Source organism: Natrix helvetica (genome assembly GCF_964273705.1).
Source record: "Natrix helvetica genome assembly, chromosome: 6".
Taxonomy (NCBI): domain Eukaryota; kingdom Metazoa; phylum Chordata; class Lepidosauria; order Squamata; family Natricidae; genus Natrix; species Natrix helvetica.
The window spans coordinates 14,208,296-14,233,608 of record NC_138553.1 but is presented as its reverse complement, the minus strand read 5'-3'; the positions used below and the strand labels follow the sequence as shown (position 1 = coordinate 14,233,608).

The window sequence follows — 25,313 nt, the reverse complement described above, 5'->3', positions numbered from 1 at the left end:
GGTGCGAATAAGCACAGAAGAGTTTATTATTGATACCTGTAGAAGAATCCGGTCAATCAATGGTCAAAGCTAAAGTCAGTGGAATTCATTGAGGGGGGTGGGTGGGCTTGAGTCTCTTGGGGCAACACAATGACTCCAAACTTAAAGATTTGTTTTAACTCCATCTTGCAGCTCAGCCTTCTCTTCTACAAAGTTTTGACCGCCAGGTATTTTTTTCTATTAACGATCCTGGTTTGTTCTTACCATGCTATCTTTGTCATTATAGGCCTTCAGGTGGTGTTAAATTCCATTATCAAGGCCATGGTCCCATTGCTGCACATCGCCCTGCTGGTGCTGTTTGTCATAATTATCTATGCCATCATTGGGTTGGAGCTCTTCATGGGAAAGATGCACAAAACATGCTACTTAACAGGGATTGCCACAGGTAAGTAATGTACTGAAGTGACCTCCATTTTGGTGTAGCCCTTAATGGCTGTGGAAGATGGATGTGATGTGTAACAATGCTGTGCAAATGTGATAGTCAACTAACACTTAAACTTTACTTACTCTGGTTTGACCTGTTTGAATTCAGGGAGAAATTTCTTAGAAAGAAGGGATCCCCAAACCCCCATAATTTTAACCTAAGACTGTCTACTGTTAGCCTCACCCCATTCTTAAGAGATCTGTAAGGGGCATGCATAAGCGCACCAGCGTGCCTACCGTCCCTGTCCTACTGTCCCCATTTATTCATACCCATTTCCTGTGTTCATACTTATGTTTATACTTATACCTCTTATCTTTTACGTGTTTGACAAACTAAATAAATAAATAAAATAAATAAATATCCAAGCTACAGAAACTTCTACAGTAGCAAACATTTGCCATCTTTTAAAAAGAAGTTGGACTATCCTTTTTTGTTTTGTTTTAAAAGAATAAAGATTCTTCAAATAAGAATTTAGTAGATGTTTGGAATTTGGCTGAAATCTGATTTCTGAATTGGCAAATCAGGTGTATTTTTAATAAATTGAAGGCCTCTAGATGAATTTGGATTACTTCTGTACACATTTACAAGCTTCCACCCCCACCCCCCCATCACCTGCCAAATCAGTTTGGAAATTTGCGAAAACTATTTTTTAAGCTTTTTCATGGAAAATTGATGCGCGTATTTACTTATTTATTATTGACTCACATTTCTATAGTATTTTCCATGAGATGGATCATTGCCATTGGCAATTAAGGTCTGAAGTTCATCATAGGGACTTTGGCTTTGTCATTAACTTCTTGGTTTGGATTCAAATTGGCAATATTGAAAACAACAACTGTCATAACTGTACGTCGCCCCGAGTCCCTGTGGGGAGAGGGGGCGACTAATAAGTTCAATAAAATAAATAAATAAATAAATAAATATCCTACTATTATGGCAGTTACTGTTCATAATGTGAATGATAATTGTTTACTTGTTATATTTATGCTCTGGGGGACTTTGACAGATTCCTGATGGATTATATCCATAAAATAGAGACATATAAAAACACTTTAAACCAATAAAATAACTCTTACATAAAATGCAGCAGAAAAACACCATAATAATGCAGAGACCTGAAAATCAGCTGGCCAGTGGGAGGCGTTCACGCTTGCATGGTGAAGCTGAGCTGGGTGATGGCTCGCGTGCCCATAGGTTCACCATCATGGACCTAGAGAAAATATTGTTACAGTAAAACCAAAAAGAGTGTAACAAAATGCTCATTATAAATTATTATTTCATCCCCAATGACTAGAAGAGAAATTTAGGGATCCTCCCCTGAGCAAGTCACTTACTAAAAAAGTAGTCTTTTCAACAAATAAATCATTGTAAATTAAAATTACATTTAATTCTATCAAGAATGAACAAAAGAATTTCCAGCTCTTGTTTCTAAATTGGCAGGATTCTTACCAAGAGAACCTAGACAACTTTGTCTAGTTTTTATCAGCATTCCCTATCAAGCAAAAAAGATGAATGATTTCTTTTTAAAATCATACCAAAAATTAAAATACACTTAAAAAAAACCTCAGCTTGCCTATTTACACATCCAGAATTCCCTTTCCTTTGCATAGGTGACAACGCTCGATTTTGAATGTCTTGTGTTTTGAGACACAATGCAACACAATCGGTGACTTTAATCCCTTGTGCCTATTTGCAACCCAATAACTCTTTCCCTTACAACTTCATTGCACCATTTCAGTTGTTTGATTGTCCTCTCTTTCTCTCCCTTGTTTTTAAGATACACCTGCAGAAGAAGAGCCTGCTCCATGTGCTCCAGTCTCTCAACATGGACGGCAGTGTCAGAATGGCACTGAGTGTAGGGCCATATGGGAAGGACCCAAACACGGCATTACCAACTTTGACAACTTTGCCTTTGCCATGTTAACTGTATTTCAGTGCATCACCATGGAGGGCTGGACAGATGTACTCTACTGGGTATGTATGAACTTAGTTTAAGGCAAGAAGATGCACCCTTCTTTTGCCATGCCCAGGACGCGAGGTGGACATTGTCGTACCATTGTGCTGCTTACTGTATTGTGGTCATGCAACTCACTTCCTAAACTGTTAAGTCAAACTAATGCAGTGCACTTAAAGAGGTAGAATGATAGCCTCTTGCTATTAGATACACTCCTTTTGACGTTAATTTTCTACTAACATGTTATTTGTTTGTTTGTGCATTTTTTTGCTGCATTCTTCCTAGAATTCTTACAAGACAAAGACAAAGGATGAAATTCAGTAATCAAATATACATATACCCAGCTTGAGTTTAATTTATTTTAGGGTAAACAAAATTAGGTAAAGCACAGAAAAGAATAAGAAATGGTGAGCCAAAGAAATTAAGTTGTGAGATTTTAAAAAGAAAGAGAGAGAAATATAGTGAAGGCTAGCTTACACTGTCATTTATTTTCTCTCGTATTTTTCTATGTCTGCAATCTTGCTTCCACAATGTCCATGTACTGATTCATACAATGCTTTCATTTTTAAACTTCTCAACGCTCTGTTCTTGAGGCTTTATCCATCCAATCACAACTATCTCATTCAGGCTCTAAAATATTATTTTGAATGAAATAGTCATCCATCGCCTAGAATTGAGAGCAAAACATAACTTTAAAGTGAATGAGTTTCCTCAACAGCATTCCCCAGTGGGGATATGGAGTGGTTTTTCAAGATAGGCAATATGGCAGGTACAATGATGATAAAAATAAACCCCATCCACATCTTGCTTATTTTCTTTCTCTCTCTCTCCCGCTCTCCTTCCCTCTCTCTCTCTCTCTCACATACACACACAAATATGCAGGCATCATTCTTATTGATACCTTTTCAATGCTATGGCATAGGTTTCATTTAGACATGGCATTTATAATTAGTAAAAAAACAGAATTTCAAATAATAAATGGATATATGGATGTATATCAGTAGGTGTGATCTTGCATGATGGACTCCAGAGGATGGTAGAGGACAGGAAGGCCTGGAGGAACGTTGCCCGTGGGTCACAATGAGTCAAACACGACTTCACAACAACAATAATGGATATATATGGTATATCTAGCTACCTAGATCTGACATACGGGAGAATGATTTCAGACCTCATTCCTTCTGTCCCAATGTTTTTCAGCCTTGACAACTTTAAGAAGTGTGGATGTCAACTCCCAAAATTACTCAGCCAGAGTGGGGGATTCTGTGAGTTGAAGTCTGCTCATCTTAAAGTTGACAAGGTTGAAAACACTGTTCTACTCTGACACTGATAAATTGCCAGCGTTAAAGAATTCTTCTTTAGGAGCAGGGTAGGCAATTAATTTTTCCAAGGGGTCACATCAGAAACTGGAAGCATTATGGAGAACCAAACCAACAGATCTGTGAAGGTACTGCACAAATGTATATATGTAAATTGGGGGGGGGGATAGCAGATTGAAAACAATACACTGAGGCAAGACAGGGACAGCCAAATGGATGTGGCCTGAGAGGTGTAAAATGCTCAGGTCTGCTTTAGAGTTTATGCAAAGGTTTTACCCCAGTATCCTTGTAACATTGCAAAAGATCTTGGGCTATACAGCGGAGATTGTGCTTTGTCTAAAAGGAACACTGCTTAAGCAGCTGCCTTGGTTGCCTGTACAATTTGGCTCAGCCTGTTGCTGAGTAGATAACAGCTTTAAAAAGATAGGAGACAAGCTTGAAGATCCAATAGAGCAGGTATAGGCATGCTGACCTGTAAAATCCCCTCCCATCCTCCAACATCTTTGAAATTGCAGTCTTCAGTTTCACTGAGAAAGCTTGAAACCGAAGCCCACCGTTGCCCTGGAAACTCCTGTCAGGAAATCAAATTGGGGAAGAAAATAGGCAATAGATATAATTTACTTTCCTGACAGCCTTGACATGTTCTGTGAGCTTCTCTCATCCCTCTGCAGCCTGTTGAAGCCCTACTGAGCAAGATGCAGTGAGGAATGCAGCGATATTGACACACAGTCCCCCCCCGCTTTAAAAAAAAGTTATACGCAGAAACATCACCCCACAATTTTTGCCAGCTGTGTTTATGCTTTCTCACTCTTTCTCCTTAAGAGTACACAGGCTTGAATTAGCACCGTCTTCACGCACTTCGCACAACACAGCTCACTGCATGCTTCCTCTCCATGTATTTAGTAAGGAATAACCGAAGTTTTGTTTGAGATTGGCTTGTTTAAAAGAGAAAAGGGGGGGGGGGGAGAAATCGCAGCAAATTTTGCATGGTTGTAAAATATATGTCAAGGAAAGATAAAATGCATAGAGTCAGTTCTGATGAATTCCACCCATCTCTGTTAGAAAGAAATGAACCTCTTGGGTGCCCATCTTTTATGATAGTAATGAGTCACGAGGCTAAGACAATTGTTGCTAATTCTGGGAGGGCAGAATTGTTCATCTGCAAATATCATTTTGTTTTATTTTGTTTAGATTTCCAAATGCCTACTGGGATTACTACCCTTCTTAAAAATATAGTCAAAATTAGAGGTTCTCCCCCAAAACATATAGTATACTGTATCTTCTTCAAAGGGAATTAAATGTAATGGATTACTTATTGGTGAATATTGAACAAATGTATTCTAGAAGTTAATTGGAAAACAAGGTGCTTTTTACAGCCTAACTGTTAATACTCTACTTGTATCATAAGGGATCTATTTCAGAAAATATATATTTATCCTTCCTCTACACACCAGAATCATAAACCATGGTTTGATGCTCCTATGGGGAAATAAAAGGAAATTGGTTTTCCCCAAATGAGGATTACGATTGCAGTGAACTTCCTGAGGAGCCTGGCATTTCATGCTTATTCCAGGCGTGTTCACTTAATCTAAACCATGGTTTCATTACAGTTATAACAAAACAAGAGAGTTCTATGACTTGACTCAACCACAACAAACAGAAAATCCTATTCAGTGTCCTGCGGTGGGAAGGATGTCTTCAATATTTTTCTTTCTCTTTACTATATGCTGTATTATTTTACTCCTTTCCAATTCTTTTCCCAACTGATCCTTTCACTCTTCCTTGAAAATAATTGGGTGCCAATATGGAAGACGGCCAGTGGTGAAATTCAAATTTTTTTACTACCAGTTCTGTGGGTATGGATTGGTGGACGTGGCAGGGGAAGGATACTGCAAAATCCCCATTTCCACCCCATTCCAGGGGAAGGATACTGCAAAATCTCCATTTCCACCCCACTCCAGGGGAAGGATACTGCAAAATCTCCATTCCCTCCCCATTCCAGGGGAAGGATACTGCAAAATCTCCATTTCCACCCCACTCCAGGGGAAGGATACTGCAAAATCTCCATTTCCACCCCACTCCAGGGGAAGAATACTGCAAAATCCCCATTCCCTTCCCACTCCAGGGGAAGGATACTGCAAAATCCCCATTCCCTCCCCACTCCAGGGAAAGAATACTGCAAAATCCCCATTCCCACACCACTCCAGGGGAAGGATACTGCAAAATCCCCATTCCCTCCCCACTCCAGGGGAAGGATACTGCAAAATCTCCATTTCCACCCCACTCCAGGGGAAGGATACTGCAAAATCTCCATTTCCACCCCACTCCAGGGGAAGGATACTGCAAAATCCCCATTCCCTTCCCACTCCAGGGAAAGAATACTGCAAAATCCCCATTCCCACACCACTCCAGGGGAAGGATACTGCAAAATCCCCATTTCCACCCCACTCCAGGGAAAAGATACTGCAAAATCCCCATTCCCTCCCCACTCCAGGGGAAGGATACTGCAAAATCCCCATTTCCACCCCACTCTGGGGCCAGCCAGAGGTGTTATTTGCCGGTTCTCCAAACTACTCAAAATCTCAGCTACTGGTTCTCCAGAACCTGTCAGAACCTGCTGAATTTCATGCCTGGAGACAGCATGTTGATGGCAATAGTGGATATTTATTCCAAAAGACAGCAAACCATCGAGTAAGGAGAGATCATAATTCAATGGAGATGCTGAGAGGTTATGTGGGAAAGGTCTTGCAAGCTGTGATCAAAGACCCACATAAAAAGAGGCAGAATTTCAATCACACCTTTGTGACTTCCATGTTGACTTGTTTTTCCCCAACCGTACCCTAGAGTAGTGTTTCCCAATGCCAGCAGCTCTTAAGATGTGTAGAGTTTATTGCCCAGAATTCCCTAGCCAGCATGCTAGCTGGGGGGAATTTTGAAAGTTGAACTCCACACATCTTTTGAGTTGCCAAGGTTGGGAAACACTGTCCAGGAAATCCCCAGGAGGTCATAGCTTTGTTGAGTGCATATTTAATTTTCAGTATATCCCATTAAGAGGAGCATTTGGCAGGTGATGGGAAGGATTGCCAGGGCCACGCCTTGGGAAACCTTTTCCTCCACTGGATTACATGGAGACAAATAATTCATGGAAGCATCTTTATTCTTATTAGTCATACATATATTTGTGTATGGCTAATAAACAAATAGGGGTCACGGTGGCTCAGTGGCTAAGACGCTGAGCTTGTCGATCAGAAAGGTTGGCAGTTTGAATCCCTAGCGCTGTGTAATGGAGGGAGCTCCCATTACTTGTCCCAGCTTCTGCCAACCTAGCAGTTCGAAAGCATGTAAAAAATGCAAGTAGAAAAAATAGGTATCACCTTTGGTGGGAAGGTAACAGCGTTCCGTGCGCCTTTAGTCATCCCGTCCACATGACCATGAAGACGTCGTCAGATAGCGCTGGCTCTTCGGCTTTGAAACGGAGATGAGCATGCCCCACTCACCTGCGCATGCACATATGCCCTCCCCCCCACACACACACGAGGAAAAGTTTTTGCCCCTCCTAGGCTCTGGAGGTTTTCCTGAAGCCTGAGGAGGAGAAAATGGCCTCCCCCAAGCCCCCGGAGGCCCTCTGGAAGGCGGAAACACATTGTTTCCAAACTTCCCATTCGCCCATTTTTCACCCTCCCCAAGCTTCAGGAAAGCCTCCATAGCCTAGAAAGGGTGAAAAACGGGCCCAACGGGCCAACCAGACATTCAGGAACAAACGTCCGTTTGGCCCATTGGGCCTGTTTTTCGCCCTTTCCAAGCTCCAGAGACTTTCCTGAAGTTTGGGGAGGGCAAAAATGCCTCCCCCACCGGAAGACCAAAAATCAGCTGAGGGCTGCTGTGTCGGCAAATATGGCTGTGCATGCCACCTGTGGCACGCGTGCCATATGCTCACCATAACTGATACAGTGTATACATTGATGAAACTTTACTAAGAGAAATGAGGGAGAAAAGTGTTGCAAGTTTCTGAAACTTAAAAGATATTCTCTTGCTGAGAACAAATGACAAAGTATTTGATTGCCAAGAAACCAACATGAACATGTCAGTACAGTCACTAGGAGTCAAGCCAACTTAATCCAAGCTGTAGCCAACAATAAATATACTATCTATCATGTTCACCCTATACCCCCAAAGTATTCTTGAATTAAGTTTTACTGTTCAAGATTTTATCAGCAAGACGGCAAGAAAAGGAAGGCCAAATAATACTGATGTTAGGAGAGCGACATACTTTGAGAGTTGTACATTATGCTGTTCAAAACTGATATAACTCTATTTTGAATCTCGTAAAGAAACGCATATGCTGAAAATATAGAGTTCTTTCTTGTACGATAAAATTTAATTCTAGAAAAACAGAGAACACAATTCACTTGGAGCAACAATATGTGTCTCTGAATATCACATTTTATGATACAATAAGATTATATGTGAAGAATTTATTCAATTTATGTGAGCGGCGGGCTGATATTGCTCTGACCTAGCCTTAGCAGAAACAAGAAACAGACTCCTTGTCCTGAAAACCCCCTCTTTATCTATCTCCTGTGAATTAATGGCATTCAGGCACCGAAAAGTCCAGGCAATAGTCCTTCAAGGAGTTAACTGCAGTAACAGACCTTATCAGTTCCTTGCAATAATTGCCAGGTTGTGGGCTTCCAGCCACAAAGCTGCAAATTAAGTTCTGGCAAGCAGTCTCTGAGGCATGAAACATGATGAACCAAATCTTCAGAAATCTGAATTGTTGTCTCCTACGACCACCACTCCCCTTTCCTTCTATTTATTCCCCAGACAGGGAGCGAGCATTCAGCATCCATGCGTGCCTTGCTTTCCAAGTTAACTCCTTATCCTCAGTTGTTCTCTCCTAACAGCTCTGCACATACATGCATCTGGAACAGGTCCCAGCTGTTCTTCCTCCCCGCTTATCTCAGCCTCCAAAGGCAGCTGCCTCTCCGGTGGCTGGGAATAGTTGGACAGCCCTGGCTCGATCTCTGCATCTGACACAAAGCCTCCATTAGAGCCTTCCCCAGACTCCAGAGCTGGCCCAAGTTCCTCCCCAACCTCTTCATCGTCCCAATCTGCCACCAGCTCCGCCGGCAGCTGGCGGGCCACAACAGGTATAACACTTGCAAGTGTGCGCTCCCAGCCCACTGCTCATGCAGCCCAGTTCCCCTCTCCCCCCTGAACCAGGCCACCAAGCTGCCCAGCCTGAGGACCGCTGCTCTAAGATGATAGTAAAACTGTATTTTTCATAGATATTTTCAGATCTGACAGCTCTGGAGCTGAATACCTCTTATATAATGCTTTGTTTAGGATTTCCGCCCATCAGCAACCATTGTTAATCCATGGATCAGCTGAACATTCTTTGGTTAATTCTCTGCAATTTTACTAGGGTTTTTCCTGCCTTGCCTTGTTTCACTTTGAAAAGTAGTTGTAGTGACTGAAAATGTAGCTCCCCTCTAATTCTCCTGTAGCTATTGCTGGCAGGGTGCCAAATTATCTTGCTGACAAGCTGAGTTTTTGTTTTTAATTTGTTGTCCTTAAAGGAGAATGTCAGACCATCTCTGCCTAGGTTAATCTATCTAGATAAATTGCCTTTTCATAAAATGATAAATTGACAATTATTATTTTAAGTACATATATAGCATCCCAATGCCGGCTATTATTATTTTTTCTTTTAAAAAAATGCCCATGTCTTTCCATATGAATTCAAGTGGTGGGTGTCAAATATTATGTCAAATATTAAGTGGCATCTTCCCCTTTAATGGGTAGCATTTAATTGCGCTGAGTTGCTCTTTGTTCTTGTAATGACTGTTATCCTGCAAAGGTTAAACTACCATATAATGAAGGAACCAAGGAAAGGCCTAAACAATTAAAGCAAGTCTTGCCAAAAAAGAAAAAAAGGAGTTTAATCTCTGATGTTGTTGTCTACTTTATAAGCAAAATCTCATTCATTTTCTTTCATAGCTTGAACTGTAGCTCATTTCTGCCTTGGGTAACTGTAACTGCAGTTAGTTTTGTATTCACACAGTCATCCTAATTCCAAGCATATTTATTTATTAATTTGGGCCTTTGAATCACACTGTTGAATCCAGGTGATGGGCTGGACTAGTCACTAGATTTCTTTTGGCAGGATTTCATAAGTGGTTTGCCATTGCCTCTTTATTAGGGCTGAGAAGGGGTGACTGGCCCAAGGTCACTCATCTGCTTCTTTGCCTAAGAATTCCACATTTCCCAATTTCTAGCCTGGTGCCTTAATAACTAGACTAAACTGGCTCTCAAACATATTTATCTTGAAATTTTCCCTATTTCCATCTTGAAATATCCCATGTATGTTCGCTACAGGGTGTACGTATATAAATATGTTTAGATCTGGAATTGTAATATTGATATTGCAATTAATTGGAGCTAGAATATACCACTAGGGTCTTAAGATGGAGCACAGTATTTTTTGTGCTGTGGAAATAACCATCCAATTTGGCAGACAAATTCAAGTGATGTTGTCTTAAGAGCTTAAATTTTCTTTAAATTAATTATTGCCCCTGGGCTCTAAGAAACAGAGTTCTTTATTAATGGAATTTAAATCTTTTTTGGGGAAAATCTAATTCTGCAAACTAGAACAAAGAAGATTCGCCAAAATGGCTGAATTTTTATAGATTTAATGTGGTGTCACACAACCTCCTCCCTCTTTTACACCCAAAGCATCCCTTAAAGAAACAAACTTCTGATTTTCAACACTTCATGCTAATTCTGGATAGACTGAAAAGGCAAAATATTTGAATCTTCAAATAGCCATATAAAATGTAGATAAATTTCAGTCACAAAGAAGGTCAACATAATCCAATTTGTTTACCAATGGCAAGATCAACGCAAGGTGCTGTCCCTATCTTGTTTTTCACAAGATATAATTGTAGATTATAGCAGAAAATATCCACCCATTATACAAATGGGTAATTTTTTTAAATTAAAGCCAAAGATCACCAGTTTAACAAAAAACAAAAGGTCCAGATAACAATGCAATACGTAAGAACAGTACCATAAAACAATGAGATTAGATATTAAAACTGGTGAAAGAGATGAATGGCCAGCTTGCTGGCATCCCCATTCTCTGTTGCAATATCTGCCATGCTGCCATGCAAATTTTTACTATATTTTAGGTTGTAACGGGCAATCTTCCTGTGGGAAACTGGTGAAAAGTATTTATTGGGGTGGAGCTAACAATGTATATTTGTGAGGCTTAAACAGTATATATATTTTTTCTTTACTCTGCTTCTGCTTTTGGAACTGCTTCCTCTTGTGATTAAAATAATTTAAATTATAAGAAAGTAGAATATTAAGAAGACCTGCCATACAGCCAGCGAATGCAAATTGGATTGTCTCTGGGTAATAAATGTGATGCACTTTAGTAAATATTATCAAGAAGCAGCTGGCCCAATCCTGGGCATATTCCAGGGATGAAATTCGACCAGATCGGATCAGCTTGGGCGAACTGGTAGGGACAATTTGAATCAGTTCGCTGAATCAGTAAATATCACCCCTGATTGGCCCCGCCCATGCCTGCCCGGTCACCCACTCGGTTGCCCAGTCGCCACTCACCTCTTCCGGCTACTCGGTCGGCCCTTCCAGCCACTTGACCCGCCCACCCAATCCAAATGTTTCTCCTTCCATTCACAGCGGAGCTACTGTAGCCTGTCCCTTTAAGGTAGTCCCCGGGAGAGGGGATGAGGGGTGATAAAGGGAGCAGCAGCTCTGCTGTGAATGGAGGGAGAAAAGTTTGACTTCCCTCTGCCACAGCATTCACTATGAGCCCTTCTTGTGCTCATACGCACATTTTTCCCTACTGGGTTCTGTAGGTGTGGCTTGGTGGGGGGGGTCATGTGACTGAGTAGGCATGGACATGAGTGACATTGAGTTGGCCATGCCCACTCAGTCACTGGACACACCCTCCCACCAAGCCACGCCCACAGAACCGGTAGGGGAAAAAATTGAATGCCACCCCTGGTATATTCATACATGGGGTGTTCCAGAATTCTTCTGAGAGTTCTTAGTCAGCTCCTGGGGGTATGTTCGTGTGCTTGAGGTTTAGCGTCTGCTTCAACAGCAGATCAACATAGCAAAACGTGCAGCAGCATTTAGTGAACATGATAGCATGGTTGGGCTATTGCAAGAGATCCTCAGTGAAGGGGTAAACTTTCCATTTGACGATGCTAAAACCCAACAAAATAGCACAAATGAAGACAACGTCACAGAAAGGGGAAATGTCACCGAGTCCTTCATGCTCTATTGCTTGCTTCCATTTTCATTTCCAATGTTTTGCTTCTCACTCTCTGACTCACTGTCCTCCTTTGAAAGGCAAACAAAAGCTACTAAATGCTCGTTTGCTAGATGTTCATCTTTTTACAAGTGACAGTCTGGTGGCAAATCTGAGTTGTGTTTTTTAGTCCAATTGGACAGTCAAGGCCCTGTCTTTTCACACTTGAGCAGTGCTTACACATATTGGAGGCCATTACCCGAGATCCTGGCACCCTCAGGATTATTTTCAGATATCTCATAGAGCTTTTGCAATTGTCTATCATGGTCTTTCTTAACCCTTACCTGGGTGATCTCTTCCAACATAAAAAAAAAATCCCACAAGAATCTGTGGCACTTGATTCTACTTCTGCTGTTTCATCACCAAATGAAAAATTGTGGGCTTGTCCTAGTGGTGGGTTCTGGATCCCGTTGCAACCAGTACAGTGCAACAGGGCCGGGCATCCACCACATGAATGCGTGCAGTGCTCGTGCACACATGTGCAGTGCGCACATGCGTGCTTACCATCCACGACACCTCCGTGACGCTCCAGCTGCTTGGCGGAGCATCATGCAAGCGCCGTACGCTCCATGGGTGTGTATGGAAGCCCAGAAAACTTCAAATACCTGTAAGAAGCACGGGCAAGCGGGTGGGCCCTCCGGAGCACCATATCGGAATGGTACCTGGTGCTCCCGACAGGCACTGGTACGCCCGTACTGGGGCATACCAGTCATAACCCACCACTGGGGTGTCCCATCAAGAGCAATGGGATCTCAACAAATTCAATTCTTTCCATGAAATTTCAGGGAGATGATTTGTGGTTAATCAAGCTGGTGATATCCCCACAAGACAATCTACTTAGACTTTAACCTATGATTGGTTTCCTTCAAATGATCGTCTGGATAGCAACACAAACTATCTGATCACCCTGCAGATTATTTAATGGGCACCCTAGTTTCCCAGAAATGTTGAGTCAATCTTGAGAAACAGAAGAGAAGTGGAAGCTCTATTAATCACTAGAGTTCCCACTTAGAGCTCCAGAGATGTGGAGAATTCCTTGTGGAGACTCTTAGTAGGTTTGTTTTGTTTTTATGCCTTCAAATCACTATTGACTCCTAATGATTGACTGGATTAGTCCCTGCAGCTTTCTTGGAGAGATTTCTAAAGTGGTTTTCCATTGTCTCCTTTCTAGGGCTGAGTAGGAGTGACTGGCTCAATGTCATCTATCAGGCTTCATGCCTAAAAACAGGACTAGTACTCACAGTCTCCCAATTTCTAGCCTGATACCTTCATCACTACATCAAACTGGCTCTCCTCTTAGTATGTATAGAAGCATACATGTGAAGCAAAGAAAACCATTTGAAAAGTATCTGAGATCAACCGGTCCTTATGGATAATTATTTTTGTGGAACAGCAAAAGCGATTTCCTGCTTTTTTTTTTCTGCTACTATGGCAGTAACTCTGATTCATCTTTAATATTCTGATAACTCTACAAATGTGCTGGGCAAAAAAACAATGATTTTACTGCCAGAGGAAAACATTTTTGTTGCTTTTCATAGTCCCCTATTAGACAACTTGGTTTCCTGGCCATTCATTAAGGTCAGCAGGAAATGCCTTTTTCTCTCCTTCTCTGCTATCTTCTCATGGAATTGTTGCAAATGTGGGCAAAGACATGGTTGCAGCACCCAGAATGTGAGATTTCCTGATCCAGGTTATCCATCTATCTCTTTCCCCACCTGCACCCAGTGGTGGGATTCAGCCAGTTCGTACCTATCCGGGAGAACCGGTTGTTAACTTTCTAAGCAGTTCGGAGAACCAGTTGTTGGAAGAAATCTCCTTTTGTTTTTTTCCCACTTTACAGGGCTAATCCTGTAAGGGAGGCAGGAAGGAAACATTCTGGTGTTGTTTCTAGCCTAACCTTTATTGCCCTGCTTACAGAAACTGCCTCTCCAGTTAACCCTTATTACATTGTAACAGCTAAGACGAAGCGCCCATCAACCTGAGTTATGTTGAGTTGGCCATGCCCACCCAGTCACATGACTACTGAGCCCCGCCTACCCAGCTGGTCATTAGGACAGACAATCGGTTGTTAGATTATTTGAATCCCACCACTGCCTCTACCCTCTACCCACCGCCGTTCCAAAATTGACTTTAACAAGTGGTTGCAGTGCAATCTCTTTTGCTGTGTTCCTTCTTTTCAAAATGCTGTAAGTGGATTTTTCCTGTGCTTTTTAAAAGAAACAACAGTAGAGGATATGAATCTCAAGTACAAAAGCCAGATCAAAATCTTATACCTAATAGTAATAGTTTACTGTAGTACAAACAAGAATGCAAACTGTGCAAGGGAAAATAATGAAATCCATCCCAAACTTGCTTCAACCAATTCCATTAAAGATAATCCAGCAAGATTGGCATTACCAGTAAGCAAAATCCACAATTACAGTATGCATCTCACCTTATGATTCTGTTGGTTGGTTAATAATGTAACATTGCTGACCATTTTTAAAAATACTGAATTTGTGGCTGTATTAGCAGAAGGCACAAATATATGTGCTCTCTGACTAAAGACACAAAACAAGTTTATAAGGTCAAGATTTATTATAGGTGCTCTGTACTGTACAAAATCAACCCTTGATTTTGGTTGAATACACTCTAGTGGTTTTCTATATTATTAAAAAGTATTTGTTCACACGTAGTGCCTGTGAAGCCTGGAAATAGCAGAATGGGAAATCTTTCTCTGCTTTTGAAACTTCCAGCTTCTGTTAAGAAGAATGGAAAATATGCTGATATAGCAATAACAATAGCACTTAGACGTATATACCGCTTCACAGTTCTTTCACAGCCCTCTCTAAGCGGTTTACAGAATCAGCCCATTGCCCCCAACAATCTGGGTCCTCATTTAACCAACCTGAGAAGGATGGAAGGCTGAACCCTGAGGCGGTGGGACTTGAACTGCCAAACTGCTGGCAATCAGCAGTCAGCAGAAGTAGCCTGCAGTACTGCACTCTAACCACTGCGCCACCTCGGATCTATGATATTGTTTTCGCTGTATTTTTCTGCTTAGTGCACATTGGTGGTCATAATTTTTCTCTAGCAACAGAAATAAAAGAGTAGAGGGTTAACTGCACCAGATTCAAAATTAGTTACTTTGGTTGTAAAGCTATCATTTGCTCATCCCTGCTGCATCTGAGGAATGACTTGCTTGTACCCGACAACTCTGTGCTCGCCCACCATGGTAAAACCTCTTTACTGATAGTGCTTTTGGTTCCTATAAAAGACTTGCAAGATTCTGTTATTTGTAGCTCATTTCAATACATTATAGTTTTCCTGTTGAGTTGATATTCCATTTTGGTTTATCTGATTGGGAGTAATATTGCATGACTATAATAATAATAATAATAATATATTTATTTCTTAGCCGCACCCTCTCCCGAAGGACTCGGGGCGGCGTACAATGAAACATATGAAATAAATATGTGGACAAAACAAACATATAACAGAGACATATACCGAGACACACACAAGGAGGAGGTCGGCTGATAAATAAAAACAATTAAAATACAGTATTTAAAAACCCCTAGATAATTAAATATAATTAAAATACCCAGTTAAAAAGCCGTCAGGAGCGATATGGTTAGATCAAAGTTGAGCCAGGCCAGCTGCTTGGAATAGGTGGGTCTTAAGCTTAATACGAAAGGAGCGGAGGTCAGAGGTATTCCTAATATCCGGAGGGAGGTCATTCCACAGGGCTGGGCCCGCCACAGAGAAGGCTCTACTCCTAGGCGCCGCCCCGCGACACTGTCTAGTGGACAGCACCTGGAGGAGGCCCTCTCTGTGCGAGCGAATTGGTCGCAGGGATGTATGGGGCAGAATACGATCCCGCAAGTAACTAGGTCCTGAGCCATGGAGCGCTTTAAAGATAGTTATCAAAACCTTGAAACGCACCCGATAGACCACAGGAAGCCAGTGCAACTCGCGCAGGAACGGTGTCACATGGGAGTACCTAGTACTCCCCATAATTACCCGCGCGGCTGCGTTCTGGACCAACTGTAGCCTCCGGGTGCATTTCAAGGGAAGCCCCATGTAGAGAGCGTTACAGTAGTCCAAGCGAGACGTCACCAGCGCATGAGTGACTGTACGTAAGGCGTCCCGGTCCAGTAGGGGGCGCAATTGGCGCACCAGGCGAACCTGGTGGAACGCCCCCCTTGCCACGGCTGTCACATGGTCATCCATGGACAGCCGGGCATCCAGGAGGACGCCCAAATTGTGCGCCCGCTCCACGGGGGCAAGTTGAATGCCCCCAATGGCCAATGATGGAATTAATTGGCTGAACCGGGGAGCTGGTACCCACAGCCACTCCGTCTTGGAGGGGTTGAGCTTGAGTCGGTTGTCATCCATCCAGATCCGTACGGCTTCCACACACCGGGACATCACTTCGATGGCCTCGTTGGGGTGGTTCGGGGTGGAAAAGTACAGCTGAGTATCATCAGCGTACAGATGGTATCCCACCCCGAAACCACGGATGATCTCACCCAGCGGCTTCATATATGTGTTGAACAGGAGTGGCGAGAGGACCGACCCCTGTGGCACCCCACAAGTAAGGGGGCGTAGGGTCGACCTCTCTTCTCCTGCCATGCTATGCGCTAATGCATCTTAGGGCCGTGTTTAATGCAACATTAGCCAGAGGAAAAGTTGTTTTATGGGTTTGCTATCCAGCAGGATACCCTAGTTCCATGATGGGGAACCTATGGCACGCATGCCACAGGTGGCACATGGAGCCATATCTGCCGGCACACAAGCTGTTAGCTCCAGTGTGCATGCCAACTGATTTTTAGCCTTCTGGAGGGCTGGGGGAGGCCGTTTTTGCCATCCCCAGGCTTCAGGAAAGCCTCCCAAGCCTGGGGAGGGCAAAAAACGGGCCCAGCGGGCCAACCAGAACTTCCGGTAAGCCTGCTGGGCCTGTTTTTTGACCTTCCCAGGCTTTGGAGGCTTTCCTGATGCTCGGGGAGGGCGTAAATGGCCTCCCCCAGCCCCTACAGAGGGAATACCAAGCTCAGCTTGGAGGCAAGTAGTGCAGCATGCATGGGGGGAGCATGGGTGTGTGTGGTTGTGCGCACATGCACATGTGGGGACACGCTTTGCATTATAGGTGCCGGCACGTGCACATGCTATTCCGCGCACGCCCTTCCATTTTTGGCACCCAACAACCAAAAGGTTAGCTATTACTGCCCTAGTTAAAGACCCTTAAAGATCCATGGGGCCTATATGTTTAAAAAAGGGAAAAGGAATACTAGTGTCTTTAATTTAATCCAGTAGATTATCTATCAGATCCTCTAAAATTTGTTCACTCAGAGATATTCACGGGGTATGATAAAATAAAAACTAGATGGTGGCTATGACAGTGCAATTGAAGTCAAAAAGTGGTTGTGATAGATAGATCCATATAAAAAATAGGGAATGTTGAGTCACACATTATTGTGATTTTACCAATTCTTTACTTTCCAATATAAGAGGAACCTCCAATGAGATAAACATTTCCACAGAATATCAGTATTCATCGTTTATAATAGTTTTTAGATGCTATCCCTCAGAGCAGGGGTGTCAAACTCAAGGCCCGGGGGCCAGATACGGCCCACATGGTGCATAGATCTGACCCAAAGAAACAGCCCATTTTCGCTGGCACAGTTCTCGGGCCACCACAGGCACCCCTGACACGAATGGCGTATAGCTGGCCCCCACCTCGCCTCCCGAGGTCAAACACAACTCTGATGCGGCCCTCAATGAAATTGAGTTTGACACCCCTGGCTTAGTCTTTAAATCCATGGAGTTATTGGAAATTGAAGGAACAAATCAGTTGCCATACTGATCATATGTTTCTATAGAACAGAGATAGGTATTTGTACCCCAAAAAGAAATTCAAAGAAAAGTCAAATTTTACTTTTCTTTTAACAACCAAGATGGGTGTTGAAACTGCAGAAAGATATGCTTTGTTGGATATGTATGGCGCCTGAAGCCATTATGATTTGTAATTTCCTCATAATGCTGGACCTGATGTGAAGTATTATTAAAAGTTCAATGCTATATATTGCATTAAGCTAGTAAATGATATAGGAATTATTAGAGGATATTAATAAATGTTTTGGATTGGTCTCTTTCAGGCCAAAAGGAAACGTTTTTAAAATATATGTAAATGTACCCTTTGGAAAAAGGAAACCTGACAAAATTACAGATAACTTTTAAAATCTATGAACAGAATATACTCTAATGTGAAGAGAGTGGCTATTTTGAACATCATATTTTCATAATTTAAGGTTCTCACTTAAGGACATTATTAACAGTAAAAATAGTAGTCATTGTGTCAAAAGAAAGCTCTCCAATGAACCACAATTAAACTCAGCATTAAGAAACTGACTTTTAAAAGAAATTAAAACAATATCAAGATTTATCTTTATTATTATTATTTTCTAATGTATTGCATTAAGCTACCGAATATTTCTTTGTGGTGCATTATTCATAAGTTGTCTATTTTTTAAAAAAAACTGTCAGAAATGCATTTTTATTGCTAAGAGGCTTATTTAAATAAAGACATGTACATAAGAATCTTCCAGTACTATAATGTGATTGAACTCTCATGCACACTTTCTGATCTCTCGTAGTGTCTGGAGTCACTAGATCTTCAAAAGAACTCAAAATAAATAACAACTATAACATTTCCAACTCTCCGAGTCAGATAGATAGGCCTAATGTGTAAACACTCTGTCTTCTTGTTCTTCCTAACCATTTCTGCTCTCCGCCTCTGTCTTCTAACTACCCTCCATCTTTCCAGATGCAGGACGCTATGGGCTATGAGTTACCATGGGTGTACTTTGTCAGTCTGGTCATCTTTGGATCCTTTTTCGTTCTTAATCTGGTTCTTGGTGTGTTGAGCGGGTAAGCTGTTAGTTTTGGTGTTTACTTCTCCTCATGCTGCAGGGCAAGACTCCAGGGTCAGGATCCTTCCAGGTCACCAAGCTTCTTAGCTTGTCATAAACCCAAGCAAAGAGTCTGTTTAATGAATATTTGCATATCATGAATATGTCTAAGGGCACATTACAGTAGGACTATATAAATAATACCTCCATCAGGAGTGGAGAAAATTTGTGCATTCCTAGACACACGGCTGCTATCTCACCTTGTCTTCATAATTGGCTCACTCAACATTCAAATTCAGTGCTGGTGACTGAGGTTCCCCTCAACTGGAGACTTGCAATGCACAGGAATCAACTTTTCTCACTAATTATCATTCCACTCTTCCAGGTCAATGATGCCATAGGAAGGGAGTGGCCCTGGATCTATTTTGTTACATTAATCATCATAGGCTCATTTTTTGTACTTAACTTGGTTCTCGGTGTACTTAGCGGGTAAGCAAAAAAAAAAAAAAGGGAAAAAAGGTTTTTCCAATTGTTTTTGTTATTTATTTTCCTTGCCTCTACACTGATATTTCTATTCTTTGGGGTGGTGCTATGGATAGGTGTTGATTCAGCATCTACATTTCTTTTGATAGTATCAATGGTCTTTGTCCAAACCCTATATGGTGGCACAGTAGTTAGAATGCAGTATTGTAGGCTGATAGGTGAAAACATTCATGACAGTGGAACTAGTCACTGGAGAGAAATAAAATGTATTGACCATCATCTTTGCATTACTTTAGATTCCTACATTGAGAAGAAATTTGAGCTCAGTGTTGTAAATTAAAATGATAATTCTGTGTATTCCATGTTTATATTTTACCAGTTGGAATATATTGTTTGCTTCCTTAGCTGGACAGCCAAAAACTAGCAATACTGGAGGATCATTGTAAAATCAATTTGGCCTATAAAAGTGCTAAATTAGGGTTTGGTATAACAGTAATGTTGGAATACCAAGAACACACAGATGCTAAGAGAAGAATTTGGTGTCGTGGTTTACATTTGGTTTATGAAACCTTATTAATTTAGCTAAAGCTAGCATCCTGTGTTATTCCTGGTTTGTTTTTGTGTTTCTTCTCTTTTACAAATCCCGAAATTGCAAGATAACAGTATTTGAATAAGTACTTAATAGTACTTGAAAATAAATATAGACTGATGCCCAGATTTCCAGATTAAATTGTGGCCCAATGGTTTTCTCTCCAAACTCTTCCCTCATCCTCAGTCTTCACTCTGCTTTCTGTGAAATAATCTCCGTTCATGTCCTTATTGCCTGCTAATTGGATTATTGTAATGTAGTTCATTCGATACCCTTAAACCATCGAAACTTCAGCTGATAAACAGTGCAACTGCACATATTGTGCCAAGACAGAAACATTACTGCTGCATAACACCACTACGGTAGCAACTCTTCTGGTTCTGGTTGTTTTCATGCACGCTTTAAGGAACTGGTTGTGATCTACAGTGTGAAGCTTTATATGCTTAGGGCTCACTTTAACATCAGGAGTGCTTCTTCCAGGTGGAATATGTATGCCTGCCCAAAGTGCCTGCTGAGAGTCCCCATGATAAGAGGCGACATTCGCACAAATGCAGAGCAGATGAAACACAAAGCGGCAATGCATAACCGTCAAAACCATCTCCCTTGGTTCCTAGGAAACATTCCTGCAAATAGATTGGCGAAATAGTTGTATACCTCTGCTAGAGATTTGGATGTTGGCAAAAGACATGCAGATGAAACAAACCAGGAATTAACCAAATCAACTACGTTGCTTTATTTTTAACCTGTACTATATAAGCTAAACACAATTTGGCCTCCTGCGATACACAAAGATGTTGGAAGGGAAATTGAAATGACTTCACAAAATTCCAAATGAAAGAGAATTGTGTTTGTAGATGCATTTTGATCACACATTGATACCCAGTTTACTACCATCATTAGAACATTTTTAACTCTGTAGATCAGCAATGGCAAACCTTTTTTGGCTCGCATGCCATAAGCGGGGGAAGCGCAGGCGTGCACGGCCGTGCCGCACCCATAATGCAATATGCGACCCCCCACAGCGCGCATGACAGACGCAACTCCCCATTTTTTACATGCTTTTTTCGCCCTCCCCAGGCTCCAGAGGCTTTATAGAAGACAATTACTACCAGTAGCAAATCTGATATTGTAATAAAGGAATCAGATGTCTAGTGTCAATATTCTTTCTAGTGTTGAGCATAAATATTTGAACTATTATTATTATTATTAAAAGACATTTTAAATAATAATGTTTAATATTGCAGGGCCAATATAGCCTAGGTATCCACTTTTCTAGCGGATAATACAGGGTAACATTACAAGAAATTTAAATGCCATGGACATAAAAAATTAAATTTAATCTTCTTGGCTTATTTTTAAAAAATTATAATACTCTTCACCTTACTTATATGAAGTGCTGCTCAGAAAAAGGCACCAAATTTTGACTAGATTTTCTTATTGTCCACTTTTTGCTTACTGGTACAAAAATGTGGGTTTTAATAGACAAACTCTTACGTTTTTCCCATGTAATTGATCCATTTATTTTAGTAGCAAAGCTCTTTCCACTAATTAATTCACTGAGATGCTTTTGATCCTAAGAATTAAATAAAGTATCTTGTAATATTCCATTTTAAAATCCCCATGATTAGAATCTTGACAATGGAACAAAAACCAACAATAGGACCGAGAACTTGAGACAGCAAATCGATATGACATAAGAAACAAATCTGCCTTATATTCCTGGTAATGTATTGAATATAGTATTGCACCAGATATAGGAGATTTTAACAACAACAATAATAATATCTACATCTCAAGTTACGAAAGTAATTTGAGATGCAGCACAGAGAGCTCCCATTAGCAGTTTTAAAACCTAGTAATATATCTTGAGGAAACACAGTGCTTAAATTAACATGAGCAGCTGAGTTATCATATCAAGAAACTTAATATTTTAAGGACAATTCAAGTTATTCTCTTATCTTCTCTCGCTTTTTTCTTTCTTTCTATTTCTCTCTCTTCTGTTCTTTTAATTTAATCCCCTCCTTCTCACCAGGGAGTTTTCTAAAGAGAGAGAAAAAGCAAAAGCTCGGGGTGACTTTCAGAAGCTAAGAGAGAAACAACAACTGGAGGAGGACCTAAAGGGATATCTAGACTGGATAACTCAGGCAGAAGATATAGACCCAGAAAATGAAGATGAAGGCATGGATGAAGAGAAGCCCCGAAACAGTAAGAAACTTTCTCCTGTTTCCTTTTTTGCTCCTAGCCAGAGATGACTTCTGAAAGTGCTCAGCATTCTGAGAAACCTCATGAGCTGAAATTTGTTGTTTTCCTTCTAAATCAAATATTGCTTTATAAAAATAGGATGGGGAAGATGAAGGAGTCAATATAATTACTATTGATTCCAAAAGATCATATCTTTGCTTGGCATTGTGTGTTACAAAGGAAAACTGGCACATACTTTTTATTAGAAGATTCCCCAGAGATGTGGTTCAAAATGTGCTTTGGGTTCCCTAGATTTACTGAACTGCAATTCATCCTTTTCCCTTTGAAATAATTATCTCGAATACTTCCAGCTGACTCAATTTTATGCTGGTGTTTGTAACATTTCTGAAACATCCTTTTGCCAAAATGCTTCAAGCCAAATATAAAAGCGATACTATCTGTAAAGTAAATGCAATACCAGAATGGCCCTGCAAACTTAAAATAGGTACCTAACATACTATTTGCATCATGAGAATAATAACCCTGGGATCAGAATCAAAATATCAGCAGTATTATTTGTGAAATCACGTTATTAGCTCCACATCATGAACCTTGGTTTGCTATGGTGCAGGGGTGTCAAACCTGCGGCCCGCAGGTCAGATGCCTCACTTGCTGGCCACACCCAACCCCTGGTTTAGCGAACGGAAGAAAATTTGCGATACGTCACATGACAACAAAATATGTCGTCGCAGGTTTGACCTCCCAGCTATTGCCTAATAAAGGTAATATTGCTTTGAATTATGCCACTGTTCCCATCAGCACCAAGATGAATCATTGCAGATTTTCTCAAGGTATTTTTGAATGTACTCTATCAAGTTTATAGTATATCACGAATTAGCTGGTATATGTGTGTTGGGGGGAGGGGCACAGTCGGTTATCTGACCTGTTTCAGTATCAAAATGAAAGATATTCTTTGGTTGCCAGGAGCTAACATATTTTTAATTTGTATTCTGCTTTTCTGCATGATGCTGCTGGAGATGATTAGGAAAAAAATGATTAGACATGGTCCTTCCTTAGCCATGCAATGCTTAGAAGAATGTGCTTCAAACAGCAACAAACATTGCTGTCTTGTCTTTCTATCTGTATGGTGATCTACTTTTTGACAGAAGTTCAGAGGGTACTTGCATGGCATATTTAGATGAGTCCAAAAGCATGTTAAATAAATGAGTATTAAATAAGTATTATTCCTTTCAGAATGTTTCACAGTTTTGTCTTCTTGCTTGGGTATTGATGACTTGCATTTTGAGAGCTGTGATTCCTTCATTGATAATGTTTGTTGTATTGCTTCACCATGTCCAAGTGAAAGAGTGGCTGTTTTGCTTCCATCCAGGCTCCCTTGTTGCACTGTATTTCAGAATTCCTTCTGTTGTCTGGCCCTGAGCTTTGGAAACATTTATAGAGTAACATGAGTTGTTTGATGTAAACATTTTCGATGTGTGCTAAGTATGGATTGTGTAAGTTTGTCTTTACTATATAATAAGAAGTTAGGTTGGGTTAGGTTGTTTTATTGTGGTCATTAACCAGCACAGGACATTTTAAAGACTAGATCTTCAAAGCAATAGTTGTGAGGATAAATTTGGGAATGATGAGATTAATCATTGTCATACAGTCATTGGTGTAATATAGCAATAGTATGACATTATGACAATAGCCTTTAGGAATTAAATAGAATAGAATAGAATAGAATAGAATAGAATAGAATAGAATAGAATAGAATAGAATAGAATAGAATAGAATAGAATAGAATAGAATAGAATAGAATAGAATAGAATAGAATTCTTTATTGGCCAAGTGTGATTGGACACACAAGGAATTTGTCTTTGGTGTATATGCTCTCAGTGTACATAAGAAGGCAAGATACATTCTTGTACATTATATAGTTTTTTAAAGCAATACTTCTAGATTATAAATTTCTCAGCTATATAAACAATGACTATTCTAACAGAAAGGCAGAATTTGAAAAAAATACAAAGAATAAAAATTATTTTGCTATTTTATGTTATTAGAAATAACATGTCAGTAATTAAATCAAAGAGGAGAAAAAGTGGCTTTGCAGGTTTTTTTCAATCAACTGAACAACTGCACACTGTATGAACTACAAAGAGGAGAGGACTTAACGTCCCAGAGAGTGGGACGTTGATTGGTTGATGATTTTGGCTTTCCTTTCAGGCAACTGAGTTCAAATTCATTTGTGAGCATTTAATGGGAAAATTTACAATTTGTTCATACTTCACAGGAAAGGCTTGTACAAGGCAATCTCAAGTTTGATTTAGTTGCTAGAATGCATTATCTCTACTTCAAAATACATGCAAAATATTCAATTAAAAAGAGGAAATAAGCCCAGTTCTATAATATAGCAGTAGCACTTAGACTTATATACCACTTCACAGTGCTTTTACAGCCCTCTCTAAGTGGTTTACAGAGTCAGCCTATTGCCCCAACAATCTGGGTCCTCATTTTATCGGCCTCGGAAGACTGGATGGCTGAATCAACCTTGAGCCTGGTGAGATTCGATCTGCCAGACTGCCGGCAGCCGGTGATCAACAGAAGTAGCCTGCAGTACTTCACTCTAACCCCTGCGCCGCCATGGCTCACCGTGGCTTAATAGTCATTAAGGTCACTATCCTTTTCAGTTTCACTGAAGATATAAAAGATTCGGGTTAATGTCAGGTTTCCAAATAGCATCCAAAATTAAATCAGAGTCCAAGGCAAAGTATTGCTCAAAGTTCCAATTTATTACGAGAGCCACGTTGGCACATCTGGGAAAACCCGAATCTGAAAGCTTCCTGGTTTTCTCCACCCAGTTAAAAGTTCAAGATCTTTCCCGCAAAAGTCCATCACATGGTCCAATCTTGCCATGCTGGCAGTTCCACCCATCCAGTTCCGGTCAGGTGCAGAGGTGTAGAGACAAAGGATGACCTTGGCTTTCTAGAAAGGAATTTTATTGGCTACCTAGCATTTATCTCCGTACCATTCCCCCCTCCCATTTTCCCACAATAGAAATGGCGTAGTAGAATAATAGAAAGTGTG

The 25,313-nt window shown here is 40.9% G+C and overlaps 1 protein-coding gene across 1 annotated transcript in view; it reads left to right on the top strand.

The window, feature by feature from the left end:
* Positions 1–25,313, top strand: part of CACNA1C (calcium voltage-gated channel subunit alpha1 C) — a 547,747-nt gene that overhangs the window by 352,289 nt on the left and 170,145 nt on the right. Inside the window, exons 6-9 of the mRNA XM_081957273.1 lie at positions 266–424; positions 2,241–2,437; positions 18,886–18,989; positions 22,075–22,247. Coding sequence (XP_081813399.1) covers positions 266–424; positions 2,241–2,437; positions 18,886–18,989; positions 22,075–22,247 — 633 coding nt within the window. The remainder of the gene's footprint in view (positions 1–265; positions 425–2,240; positions 2,438–18,885; positions 18,990–22,074; positions 22,248–25,313) is intronic.